A 14,524-nucleotide genomic window follows, 5' to 3' on the forward strand; every position below is an offset into this window, starting at 1 on the left:
CACCGTCCCCTCCGCTCTTCCAAAGACCTCCTGCCTTCCAGCTCCCTCGTAAACTCCTCCCATGCTCGCCTCCAGGACTTCTCTCCCATCTCCTCCATCCTCTGGAACTCTTTACCCCAATCTGTCCGTCTATCGCCCACTCTGACTGCATTAGGCGATCCCTATGACTTATCTCTTCAGGGAAGCCTATCCCACCTCAACCATCATGTTCTCAAACAAGTCATCCCCACACAGCTACCGCTTTATGTATCACTGGCCCCTCCTTTTTAGATTATAAGCCCTCAGGGCCTTCCTTACCATCCTGTCTTAAGATGTCTTCCTTATATTGTAAAGCGCTGCACAAACTGTTGGCGCTATATAAATCCTGTATAATAATAAATGGTAAAGTGTTCATTTTGGCAGCTAGGTTCAGTTTTAGAATTGTAGAAGGTCAATGATTCCTATGGATTATTCTCTATCATTAAATGAACTGCACAATGTAATGTCCTTATATCCCACATGTTCATACAACATATTACATGCATGCATTTTTATTTAAGGCAGCAGAAAAAAATCAAACATGTTCTATGTCTTCATTCCATACTCAGAAAGGGCCATTCATACACAGATGTTGTACTAGACATCTCCCTCCCCCTCCATGGCTGATGCCAGAGGCATTCTCTTGTTACTACAGCCATGACGACAGAGGAGCTACTGTGCTTGATCCAGCCCCGATGCTCTGTGAATGACAACCTCTGGCAGGTGACTGGAGGCCACAGTGTTGCCCATGACAGAGCAGCCGACTTTTCCCGCCTACTCTCCACCTCCTTCACACTCATTCCCTGGAGGCTAGGGAACCGCTAGCTGACTGGTTTCCTAGCGTCTAAGAGACGCTTATCCACCAATCAGCTACTGTTGCTTCTCTAATTCCTTTAGCCCCATTGGTCAGGACTGTGAAGCCAATGAGCGCAAGGCTAGAGTGATGGTGGGCGTGACGCAGGCGCGCAGGGTGTTGTGTTGTCTCCGGCCAGAACTGCTGCGCGCGCCACAGGTGCAGCCGCCGTTACACCGAGCGCGTGCACGGTGTGCGATTTCCAGCCCGTGCCCTGTGCGGCACGTATAAGCTCTTCCGGTCGTTCTTTGGTCGTTGTGCTGCCAACATCCTCTGTAAAACTGCCTGCAGCGGAGTGGGAGATGTCCCAGCAGTGGGTGAGGAGAAATGGCTCCCCCACACCTCCGGTCAACCCCGCTGGCGCCGGTACAGGCAATGCGTCGGGGGGCCGCCTTCAGCCTATGCGAGCCACGGTTCCCTTTCAGCTAAAGCAACACGGCAGCCCTACACGGGTGAATAACAACAACGGGGCCGCCCTTCGCCCTCCTTCCCGGAGCAGCAGTCCTACTAGAGGGAATGGATCGAATGGCAACGGCGTGGAGTCTCCCCCGGCGGTGACCAGCGCCAGAGGAAGCCCCACCGTGTCCACCCAAACAGGGGCGTCACCCCCCCGTGGGCATCACCACCACCATCACTCCCACCATCACCACCACCATCATCAGCAGCACCACAGCAACCAGCAGCCTGGAGCCGGCTCCCCGACCTCCAGCAGCCCAGCTGTAGACTCCAGCACACCGGGCGTACCGTCATCGTCCTCCCCTTCTCCTGTGGGCAGGCCAGGCTGGCAGCAGAGGAGCTCCCCAGAGAGCAAAAGCCCGAGCTCCCCGAAAGGTAAACACTTTTTCTCCCCTCCCCCATTGCTGGACACAGAAAGAGCTGGAGTGTCCTAAGCTCACATTTCACATTGGCAGTATAAGATGACCCCACAGGCTTAACATGACATTTTGTACTGTAACTTTAACCACGTGATGTACATTTTATTTTGGCTTTAAAATGATGTCATTAATGTACATTAAGTCATTATGAGGCCTCATTCAGACAGGCGAATGATAGCAGATAATTTTGCTGGCAAGAACATGCCCTCTGGACGCAGCTGCAGTCTGTTCTATGACCGCATTCAAACTGGTGAGCTGCAGCTAGCAATGGTGTCCCTGAACGCATACTGTCTGTGTCCAGGGTTGGTCAGAAGCTCTGTTTGCATGCCACTGTTCAGATGAGTGATTACATGTGAACAGTGGTGGCAACCGCTATTGATTTGTACAGAACTAGAGCTGCAGCTAACGATTATTTTCAAAATCGATTAGTTAGCCGATTATTACGTTCGATTAATCGGATAAACAATAAAAGTGTAAAATTATACAGCAATGAATGCAGAATGCACCGACTATAGAGGACTACAAATCCCAGCAATAGTAAATTATACAGCGCAATGCAGAATATCAACAGGTATAGAGGAACAACAAATCCCAGCAATAGTACATTATACAGCGCAATGCAGAATACCGCCAGCTATAGAGGACTACAAAACCCAGCAACAGTACATTATACAGCGCAATGCAGAATACCGCCAGCTATAGAGTACAACAAATCCCAGCAATAGTACATTATAGCTGGCGGTATTCTGCATTGCGCTGTATAATGTACTGTTGCTGGGTTTTGTAGTCCTCTATAGCTGGTGGTATTCTGCATTGTGCTGTACTATTGCTGGGATTTGTTGTTCTCCTCTATAGCTGGTGGTATTGCGCTGTATAATGTAATATTCCTTGATTTGTAGTCCTCTATACAGTGCAGTGCAGAATATCACCAGCTATAGAGGAATACAACAAATCCCAGCAATACATTATACATACAGTGTATAATGTATTGCTGGGATTTGTATTCCCATGTATAATATACAGCACAATGTACCATCAGCTATAGAGGAATACAAATCCCAGCAATACATTATAGAACACCATGTGGGGGGAAGGGAAGTGAAGGCTTATCTGAGCAGTCATCCAGCAACTTGCTTCTGAGATCGGACCTGTCTATCGGTGGCTGTCATCCCCCACACCTGCTCCTCCTTACTACATCTCCCCGTGCCGATCGTGGATGTGGGCGGGCGGTGAATGTGAGGCGGGGAGGAGGTGCGGCGTAAAGAGCGTAGATGCGAGCGGGTCTGGCGGCGAGCGTGAGGTGGGTAGGAGGTGCGGCGCGCAGCGTGTGTGGAGCTGTGAACAGGGCCAACTGATCGGAAGCCGATTAATCGATTATTGAAAAAGTTGACAACTTTTTCAATAATCGATTATGTCGATTAGTTGTTGCAGCCCTATACAGAACATAATGACAACTGCGCACACTAAGGCTGGGTTCACACCTAGGCGTATCGAATATGCGCGTTTGTTGTGCTGCACGTTTTTACCGCGATTCGCGGTAAAAAAAAACCTGTGACAAACACGCGTTTCCGAGGGCTACCTGCTGTATCCCAATGGATACGCGTGGCAAATATGCCCCAAATAAGCTCCTGTACTTATTTGGGCATAGTGCGTTTTGCAGCGCGTTCCTACGGGCTGTAAAACGCCCAGGTGGGAACCATGCCCATAGGCAATCATTGGTTTTCACATGTTGAGCGTTTTATAGAGCGTAGGAACGCGCTGTACAACGCCCAGGTGTGAACCAGGCCTTAGGGGAATTTATCATGACTGGAGCAGACATGGTGAATTATCAGTTTCTACCTTTTTATTTTTAGTGCTTAAAAGCGAACTATAGGGTTAGTGTTTTTCCCCATAGCTCTGTTTAGGGTCATGGGAGGACATATACTAACCAAAGCTCAGTATATCGTGAGCTATTGTCCGTGATATACTGAGAGCGCCACAGCTGGGACGTATCCCAAGAATATTGTCGAGATCCGTGAGAGGCAGAGTCAGCTGCCAATCTAGAGGCAGAGCCAGCTGTGCCCACCCCCTCCCCTGTTCATTCCTCCACTCAGCGCTCAAAGATCGGAGGGGAGAATCCCTGTGGGGAGCGGTGACTGACAGTCACCGCTCTCTAGGGAGACGATCGGGAAGTGAGCGGATCTGTGCATATTTCTGCTCACTTCCCGATCAATAGAGCCGACCTGTGACAGCTTCTTTGTCACAGGTCGGCTCTAACTGTGAGGATGAGTGGAAATCGTTCACCTCAGAGTTCTCCTTTAACTAAACAAAGTGAAGATAGAAGCTGATTGGTTACTATGTGCAACTGCTCCAGTTTTAATAAATTCCCCCGACTGTGTGCACGGGGGACTGCGTATAGTGCCGCCAGCAAGAATGCAGTGATTGCTGCCAGCCGCCAGTATGAGCGTGCACTAAATCTGCAGCTTTCTTAAAGTAATAACTGCTGATCCTGCCATGAGAGTCCTTATTCAGGCACCTCCTGTTATGGGGTGACTACCTTTTCCCAATTGTTTACCTGCGTTGCCACCCTGTCACATGGTGATTAGCAGTGGTCATGCTGGAAGACATAGTGCAGGAGTGGTCCGCCATTGTCATTGACAGGTAGTTGGTCCGGAGCAATGACATGCAGTCAATGCTGGAGTGGGTGCATGTAGATGTAGGTGGCATGGACTTATGTCTTCAATCTCAAATACTATGTAACTATGTAACTAAGTTCAGCAATGCTAAGATGCAAAAATTTAAAACTATTCCTAAAGGGGAATTTATTCCATTCCTAAAGGGGAATTTATCAAAACTGGAGCAGTTGCCATGGCAACCAAGCAGCTTCTCTTCAGTTTTGTTCAGTTAAGATTTGGAAATGAGAGAGAAGCTGATTGGTTGCCATGGGCAACTGCTCCACTTTCTGCCTGCTCCAGTTTTGATAAATTCCTCTGTCTTTTTATTTATTTTCCATGTGGCTATTGTAGTTGTATAAATAAAAGTGCACAAAATTGTCCAATTGTAATCCTCCCTTTTGAAAAAGTAGATGAATATGTGCGATAGGGGTTTTACTTATTTTTTTAATATCATTATTATTTATAATGTTCAGGAAGACAGTACAGATACAATTCAAGACATGGGTTATATTAGGGCTGCAACAACTAATTGATTAAATCATCGATTAGTTGACGCCGCTCTGCTCCTCCATTCTCGGAGCTGGCTGCAGTGCTCTGTGCCCCTATCAATCCCCGCTGCTGTCCCCACCTGTATTGGCAGATGCAGCGGGGACACAGACTACTGAAGCCGGCACTAGCGGGGAGGAGTGACCGCTGTGACTGCATTCTGCTGCTGCACCCCCAAACCCCCCTGTACCTTCACTGCTACCCCCCGTACCTCCGCTGCTGCACCCCTGTACCTCCGCTGCCGCCCCATTCCTCCTCTGCATCTAGAGGCTGCCGCCCCATCCCTTCTCTGCCCCGCCCCTGTGCCTCTGCTGCTGCCCCATTCCCCCTCTGTATCCTTGTGGCTGCTGCCCCATTCCTCCTCTCCATCTAGTGGCTGCTGCCCCATTCCCCCTCTGTATCCTTGTGGCTGCTGCCCCATTCCCCCTCTGCATCTAGAGGCTGCTGCCCCATTCCCCCTCTGCATCTAGAGGCTGCCGCCCCATTCCTTCTCTGCCCCGCCCCTGTGCCTCTGCTGCTGCCCCATTCCCCCTCTGTATCCTTGTGTCTGCTGCCCCATTCCCCCTCTGCATCTAGAGGCTGGGAGCCATACCCAGCCTGCTATTGGATATTTTACAATGCAACAGCCAATAGCAGGCTTGCTATTGCACTCGCCCACTGCTTGCTGTCAATCGGCAGAGGAGGACCTGATGGCACCCGGAACTGCATGTGGATACCAATTTGACACACCTGATGTTTTACTGCACCACATGGTAATCCTATGCCATTCAGTTTTAATGGCACTCCAATGCACTGTAACAGTAGCGGGCAATGCCCCCAATACATATGCCGTGTGTTACTCTACGTTAAATAATGTCGGGTCTGATTTTAGGTCCATTGCTGTCCTTTTATAATTTTAATGGCAGGCAGGGTATACACAATGTAACAGCTGGGGAAATGTGAATAGGCCCTAAGTGGGTTAATGCACGGCCTGAAAGAATGGTACAGTATGTGTGTGATAATCGCTAAAGCAATGTAACCAGAATCACTGTGGCGGATATATGGTTACCATGGAGACAATGGTCTTGTTAGGTGTGAGCTGTAAGTGCTGCAGTATCAGGTTGAACACCTATATTCATTCTGAAATTAATAGGTGGTCATTGTAGATGAACTGATTTGGCTTTCTTGCTGCATATTTAAAGATGTATCTGTGTTTTTAGAAATCCGAAATGTTTACTCTGACTTTGCAGTTGGAGATATTTAAATACTTCTTTCCACCTACAGCCTCCCCTTTGTGTCTGGTGCTATAAACAGTGGATTCATGGGAGTATTGAGTTCTTATGACAACGAGGCCTGGCTACAGTGGGCCTCGTCTACAGATTCTGAAGGACATAAGAGTGTTCGTTTTGCAGTGGAGACTAGATTAGAATACAACTGCTCATTATGTTGCAGGGCAGGTTTGAGAAATCCAAAACAGGATTGCTTTATGTGGCATGCTTTCCTCTATTGTTTGCAGGAGGCCCACTGTTACCTGCAGCATTTTCTCCACATCCTGCCTGCTAACAACACTGCATAAAGATATACAAGACATAGTTCATGCAGAAATGTATTCTTTGTGTGACAGTTAATTGAGTAAATTGAGATCTGATTGTTACAATGTGTATGCAACGAGATAAAACCATCTAAAATTGTGTATATGATTAAACAATAGAATTTCTTTGTCAGCATGACAAGTTTTTTTAAATACTCCTTTTTTTTTTTTTCTGCTGCTGCTTTGCCACATTTCACCTGACCTGGCCTCAAATGCTTTTAAGGCAACAGTAGTGAAGAATGGGCACCTTGTGGTTTCTGCATGTACCTGTTCTTCATATAAATCCCTGTGTGAAGTTCTCGGGTGTACCCAGGCCACCTCCTACCTCCACAGGACCACCTACTGTCCCAACATGCACCAGAGCTCCATAAGTCAAATTTGCTGGGTATGGAGTACACATTATTCCATGCATTTCACAATGTAGTGCTTGGTACCTAATGGATGTATTGCTGGTGATGTAATGTTCATACTTGGTATTTGCATTGGATTTCCTCAAGGCTCTAGCAACACATGCAGGAGGTGCCATGAAGGTTGAAGCAGGATGACTGATGTATAGCATCAGTGTTATTTTACTTAGTCTTGAGATGTTACAGGCCTAAATGTAGCCAATGTACGGTGTTATTGGTGGCCCCACAGCATATTAAAAACCAAAAAGCAAGAACGGTTGAGCGGATTTAAGATGGCCATACACTTTACAACCATCTTGGACAGGCAGCTCGTACTTGCGATCATCGCAAGCCCGCCCCGCCGAGGGGCAGGCTTCCGATGACCGCAATGCTGAACGGGCAGTGTGCACGGGCATTTGTCTCCCGAGCATGCCACAAACCAGCCGAAAATCGTAAGATATTCGGCTGGTTTTCGAACATTCTCCTTAGACACAAGATGTGCGACCGTACAGTAAAAATGGTCGCACGCCTTCCATACACTTTGCGATTATCGTACGATCGCGGGATTTCCTGCGATTATCGTGCGATAATCGCACAGTGTATGGGCACCTTTTTAAGGTTTTACTAAAGATTGCTTTGTGATGCTAAGGAGGAGGGTTTGAAAAAATAGGGAAGGAATCCTGATAACCTAAATCTCCGGGATAGAGGGCTTGTTAAGATGGCCATTGATGATTGAAAGAATAGTAAACTGCTTTAAACTTTTCTTATTTGCCCTATGCACAGCATACTTGCACATGAGGGCACACATATCTTAAGTGTGCTTTTCTCCAGCTCTTGTCACATCGATCTTCGGTCCTCAGTGATGTCCCTCGCAGCTAATACTTTCAGGTTCTTGGAATCCTTCTTTGGCCATTGGTTGGCCACTTGGATGGATTTTCGATCCTCGGTGATGTCCCTTGAATCTGTTCCAGGTTCTCGGAATTCCTCTTCGGCCATGGTTCCCCACTCGGATGGATCTTCAGTCCTCAGTGATGTCCTTGGAGTTTGATACTTTCACGTCCTCGACACAAGTGTTTTGCACATTTCTATTTCCTTATTCGCAGCAATGGATTGCATTTTATGTGCGGGAACTCTGACGCCTAGGTGTGAATGTGGACTTTGAGATGCTGTGAATGTGTTGAGAGTACACTGTAAGGCTCATGCACCATACAGTGTACATATAAAAATTAAGAATTACTGTGGGGGCGGGGGAAATAATTTTTTGGGTAGAAGAGACTTTGCATGTCCTTTCTGCCAAAAATCCCTACCTCCCCCGGTAATTTTATCATTTATTTATTCTTTCTTGCTTTTAATGTTCAGTCATAATTTAGGATAACATAAGCTTCCTTATTAAAGGAGAACTATGAGGTGAGTGATTTCCACTCATCCTCATAGTAAGAGCCGACCTGTGATAAAGAAGCTGTCACAGGTTGGCTCTATTGATCGGGAAGTGAGCAGAAACATGCCGCCGATCCGCTCACTTCTGATCATCTCCCTGGAGTGACTGGCAGTCTCCGCTCCCCGCAGGGTTTCCCCACCTTCCTGCTCCGATCCTCCAGCACTGAGTCATACTGTGTGGAGGAATGCACGTGGAGAGGCGGTGGGCACAGCTGGCTCTGCCTCTAGATGGGCAGAGCCAACTCACTCACGCAGCTGGTTGGATCTCGACAGTTTTGTCGGGATCTGTCCCGGCGGCAGCGCTCTCCCGGGGGCAATAGCCTGCTATATACTGAGCTTTTCACGGGAGGAGGTTAGTATATGTCCTCCCATGACCCTAAAGAGAACAATGGGGAAGAACACTTACCCCATAGTTCTCTTTTTAGTATTTACATTTGCCTCATTTTATTTTACCTTTAGTAAGTCTCATTTTCATGTGTTGGCGCAACGCACATTTGTGTTAATAGGCCCTCAGGTGACACAAATAATTCTGAACAGGTCTAATAACGCTGGGTTGACACCTTTTTGCATTTTGTTGGATGCAGTTTCTATTGAAATCAATGGAAAAGCATCAATATGCGTGTCTAGGCATGCCCTAAGGCGCCCCCCACTGTGTTATGACATACATTGACATTCAGTGTATTACAATGTGATTTAATGGGAAATACATCTGGGGGGATGCTTAGTTGTAAATGGGGCCCGAATGTTGGTTCTAGAGATGTCCAGTTCATGAACGAATGTTCTTTGGAATTGATTCTATTCACTGGTGGAGTCGATTCAGCTGAGTGAGCTGATCCGTTTGTAGCAGCTCCGTGTGACGTATAGCAGAGACTCTAGCTAGCTAGCTTGTAATATGACCCTAGAGTGAAAGCCAGGCAAACCCCTCCCCTCCCAGCCCCTCCCTACAACCAATCACATTTCAGAACGTTTTGTCCCCACAGACAAAACGCTTTACGGGCCATTTGATTATTTTTGTGCGCGTTTTAAGAGCATTTTGCCCATTTATATGAATGTGGCAAAATCTGCTCACAAAAAGGGCCGACTTAACATATGCGTGTAAAACACGCTTAATAGGCGTCACTAAGGTGTGAATGCAGCTTTGGGTTAATTACTACTAAAAGAGATGCCGACACTGCACCTTTCCCTATTGCAGCACAGAAAGGCCACCAGCTAATCATAATGAAAAACACACACACTTATTATTATCAGTAATAATAAACTAAAAATCATTTCAGTTGACATCTAATTTTCTGGTGAAATATTTAAAAAAAGTCAAATTAATAAAATATGAAATATGTCAGGCCTCTAAATTGTGTGTGCCTGCGAAATGGCAAAAAAAGCTATTAGACCTAATTCTCAAAAGGCAGTAATCAAAAACCTTTAAAGTTCATCCATTTAGCATTAACCATAACGTATTTGTAAAATGTTTTCTTTCACTGAAAGTGAACCTGTGACCAGATTGTGCACACTAAAGTATTCACATATTCTGAACAAGCAGTAAAAGCACTTACTCATCACTGCATCTATAAGCACTATGAAGACACAGGCACTGCGGTTTCCTACCATAATAGATCTTTGCAGCCTGACAGCCCTCTAATGCAGTGGTTCTCAACCTGTGTAACCTCAGGACCTACATTTGTCCTTGGTCATTAACCACTTGCCGTCCGCCCGTAGTAAAAAAACGGACGGACGGCACTGACACTTGATACTCTTGCTGCTCCTTACCTCTCCGGTCAATGGCCCAGGGACCATGGGCAGACTGCTCCATGCATGTGTGACAAGTCTACACAGGTAATTCATTTTTTATTTGTTTTTCTTGGATAAAGCTTTGTTTGAATGTTGATTGAATAGTTTGCTGTGCTACCTATTCTGCTATGTTAGGCCCCATTCACACCTAGGCGTATTGTAATATGCGCGTCTGTCGCGCGACCGTCACGCGTTTTTTTTACCGCGATTCGCGGTAAAAAAGTCGTGCGATTCCAAAGGCTACTTGGCTGTATCCCAATGGAAAACGCCCTACAAAACGGCCCAAAGTAGTCCCGGGACCTTTTCAGGCGTGGGCCGTTTTGTAGGGCGTTAGGGACGGGCGGAAATACGCCTAGGTGGGAACGAGGGCATTGACTACAATGCTATTTATTTTTTTGACCGTTTTGTAGCGCGTTCGTCGAGCGTAGGACACGCTACAAAACGGTCAGGTGTGAACGCAGCCTTAGAGAGCCAGTGACGAGTAGGCTGCTGCAAGAATGCTAATGTTGCTTTGTTGCCAATGGCCTAATGTTATATTGATGGCACATATTTATCAGCTTGAGGTGAGAAAGTAGAGACCTTTTAATGGCCTCCCAGATATAAGAAGGGCTCGTATTAAGTAATTATTCAGTAGGCATTAGAAAGGCTGCACAGTTACAATATAATTTGACATTGAATGTCCATTGTCCATATTTCTAGCCATACACGGCTAGTTTTTACTTATTCAGTCCACAAAGCTATACTCGCCCTATCCTATGAGCCGCCCAGCTGTCAAAGCACTCCCTCCAGCCTGTCTCCTCCTCTGGTGCAGAGATGGTATGTCCCTCAGCGTTCTCATGTCCAATACGCAGTGTATAGAACATGATGACTCAGGGACCTTTTACCGCTGCAGCAGAGGGGGAGGGACACTGGAAAGAGCGTCCTAAGAGCAAGCCGGGTCGGAGGGTCAGGTGAGTAACTTTATTTTCTGCCCTAGACACAAATGAGCAGTTAAGCCTTGCAAAGGTTAATAATATTTTTGCCCAGAGTCCTGCTTTAATGTTATGAAATCCCTAATCGAGTATACCAGTTTTTTTCTGCAGTGTTTTCATTTACATTCTGCTTACTAGTGCATGCAAAGTATATGCTAAATCAAGGCATGCCTCCGGTGGTAACTTTCACAGTTGTCAATTTGCTTATGTCCCCTCTCAACCAAACTTTCAAGCCCTCAAATGGCTGGTGTCCTAGCTGATCACATGTGCAGCACCATGGTAACTGCAGAACTAAATAGAGGCTAAGATGGCACTGTACTTAGATGAAGGAGGGTTTATGTCCACTTTAAGGTCTCCTAGTCATACACTTGTATGCAATGAACATGTGTGTTGAGCTATATTTTGAAGTGGTTGGATGTGAATATAAAGCAGTGCAGTGCCTAAAGACAAAGCCAGTATATCCATGTCTGCCACAATGGAGTCTGTTCAGCTGTTTATTTCCACTAGTGTGACCTTTTTATTGGAAGAAAACTAAAAAATATGTATACCTTCATATGAAGTTAAAAGCAAACTTGTTGAACTTTGACTTCTATATTGCTGCACAATTCTTGCTGAGTGAATGGGTATCTCTTAAAGGACACCTGTAAGTTTGATATAAGTTGTCCATTAATGCATGCACCCACCCGTCTGAGTGTTGGTGTACCATACATTGGTTGAATTTTGGATGGTTTTTAATGTACCGGCTGAAATTCACACAGTGTGTGGGGCTGTTGGCTCCCTTTCTGCCAGCATTCCTTGATCAGCTGATCGAAGGAGCTGGCTGGAAAATTTTCAATCGATGAGAGCTGGCAGCCAATGAGCTGCCCGCTCTGATCAGGTATTCTGACAGGTACCAGTGCAGGTGGGGCATGGCGGGTCCACCAACTACAGGATGCCTGCAGAAAACAAGAGGAAAGAAAAAATAGAAATCTGCCTGTACATGGAGAGTAGCAGTGAGCGCTCCTTTTTACAGGAAATGTCTGTACAGAGGCAAAGTGTAAGAGTTGGTTCATGCTGGATAAACTGCACACATCTGGGACAAAATACACAGTGGACGCCACGGTTCAAGTAATAATATGCACAATGGCACCTGTAATTTGTCAATATATAAACTGGAATTCGGCTTTAAACATATTTTCAAAATTCTCGACATGTTAGAATATGAATCCAATATGCAGCACAGCAGAGCCGTCTTAGAACAGACATATCAATGCCTTCTGTACTGAGATTGTCAAATCTATCCGTACTGTGCCTTGACCTGGCGAAGCAACCGGTTCACAGCAAGACGTTTATACTGCCTGTGCTTCCACACTACTCTGCCACCGGAGCTACTTGAACCCAATACTGTGGGGAAATACATGACCCTATTCTCTCTCTCTCTCCCCTCCCTCCAACTTCCCACAGTGCTCAAGTAGCCAGTTGCTAGGCTTGAGTGCTGTCATGTAGATAGAGGGGAGTATTCATAGCACTGGGCAAAGATTTAATTTGAAAATGACACAGGTATATTTAAGGGCTGCAGTCAAATATGGGCAAGGTAAGTATAAATGCCTTTTGGAACCTTCTATTATGTGAGCCTGTTATTTTGTATAGGCCAGTAGCTTAAAGCAAACCTGTGCTTATGACCCTGCACTTCAAAGCAACGGATTACCACCCCCCTCCTTGCAGAGCAACTCTGGAGCTGTGTGTGTTGCTGGGTAGAGGCCGAAGAAAGGGAACCTGTTTTGCCCCTGCATTGGAAAAAACACAATTTGCTTTAAAGGTTTCAATAGACACTGGTTACGTTAATACGTGCACCAGGCCTATGATTTCTTTTCATTTGTTATAATTCACGTTTTAATTCGGTGGCATGATGCGAATCTCTGCCCAAGTCATTTGTATTCAACGTGCCAATTAAATCATGCCTCACTAAATCTTCTGTTATGCATGACCTAATTAAATGATGTATATGTAATTATAATACAGAATATACTTCCTTTTTCTTTATGCTAAACACAGACAGAAAGTGCTTGGGCCGAGGAGTATGCTGAAAAGAAGAAAAGCTCTCACAAGCGATCTGCATCCTGGGGCAGCAATGAGCAGCTGAAAGAGGTTAGGCAGCTGCTGTGTGCTGAATGGTGGGCAGGCACTTTGCATTGATATAGCAGTTCTTGTGTGGTCATATGTTCTTGAGAGACTGTGAGTGTGGAGAATACTTAATGAATTCTGTTCATTGTAATTAAATTATGGATTTTCTGATAACTGCTGGGTTGGTATTATTACTATTGGCTTATAATTTATGATTGTTGATGGGCAAATACTTAAGAATCCACATGTTAGAATAGTTGTGCGTACTGATGTTTAAAATTTAGCGTGCAGAAAATATATAGATTGTGAAAAAGCTTAAGGAACGGAAAATCTTTTAAAATTCTTATGTCAAAGCTAAGCTCCCAAACAAGCTAAAAACATTTCCCTAGGCCGTCCTAAAGCTATTTAAGAATTAATTTTACTGTCTCCAAGTATCATAATGTAGATCTTTAGATCACTGTCTCGTCATCACCTATTGTCATCACCTATACCCATGTCTGTCTGAGCTTTCATTTGTGGTTCAGCAGCCTGTCACAGCTGAGGCTGCAGCCTAATTTGAGAGAGATGCCAAATTGTGTTCCGACCACTCAAGGTAAGATTAGGACTCTTATCAGGCAGTGATTTGGTAGAGGGCACAGGGGTACATTTAGGTAAAGCAGTCAAGAGTTGCAATCATACTTTACACAAGCACAAATGAGCAAGCAAAACTCACCAGTTGGACATCTTTGGAGTTTAGGTTGGCAGACATTGTAGTTTGACACATGAAGTTGTTTTTCAATGAAAAACATTGAATGTGACATGCTGCTCCTGCTTTGCCTGCAGTTCAAATGCACCTTAATAGGACAGATACATAGCACAGGGCAAAGGCAGCCTCTTGATAGAAATGGTCACTAAAGGTAATCTTTTGCCTTTGCATTTTTTAAAAATTAAGATTATTTGCCCAGTTTTTTAATCAGGTTTGTGCTTGGTTTACTTTAAGGTCCTGTTTTACATGCAGTGACACTTGCAATCTGTTCAGCTTCCTTGAAACATACAATAGTTATAATTTTTGTCACCTTTGGATTGTATACCGTCTTGATTTGTACTGTATTGTAAGGTCTTCCCTATATTGTAAAGCGCTACGCAAACTGTTATGGGCGATATATAAATCCTGTATAATAATAATAATATATGAGAAAAGTTGGGGGTTCTAAAACTTTATATCCACTTTTTATGTTTGCATTATTTCCTTTTTTATTTGTATAGGTTGTCATATTGTTTAACATTTGTACTTTACAAATCCATCCTTTTTTTTTTTTTTTTTTTTTTTTTTTTTTTTTTTTCTTT

At 45.1% G+C, this 14,524-nt stretch overlaps 1 protein-coding gene across 1 annotated transcript in view; it reads left to right on the forward strand.

Moving 5' to 3' along the window:
- Positions 1–950: 950 nt before the first annotated feature.
- FAM117B (family with sequence similarity 117 member B) overlaps positions 951–14,524 on the forward strand; it is a 37,682-nt gene continuing 24,108 nt past the window's right edge. The window contains exons 1-5 of the mRNA XM_018574178.1: positions 951–1,702; positions 5,893–5,899; positions 8,469–8,509; positions 10,066–10,169; positions 13,130–13,222. Of these exons, the coding sequence (XP_018429680.1) occupies positions 1,174–1,702; positions 5,893–5,899; positions 8,469–8,509; positions 10,066–10,169; positions 13,130–13,222 (774 nt within the window). The 5' untranslated portion in view covers positions 951–1,173. The remainder of the gene's footprint in view (positions 1,703–5,892; positions 5,900–8,468; positions 8,510–10,065; positions 10,170–13,129; positions 13,223–14,524) is intronic.

This window comes from Nanorana parkeri, unplaced genomic scaffold (assembly GCF_000935625.1).
Source record: "Nanorana parkeri isolate BGI_ZX_2015 unplaced genomic scaffold, ASM93562v1 scaffold2787, whole genome shotgun sequence".
Lineage (NCBI taxonomy): Eukaryota > Metazoa > Chordata > Amphibia > Anura > Dicroglossidae > Nanorana > Nanorana parkeri.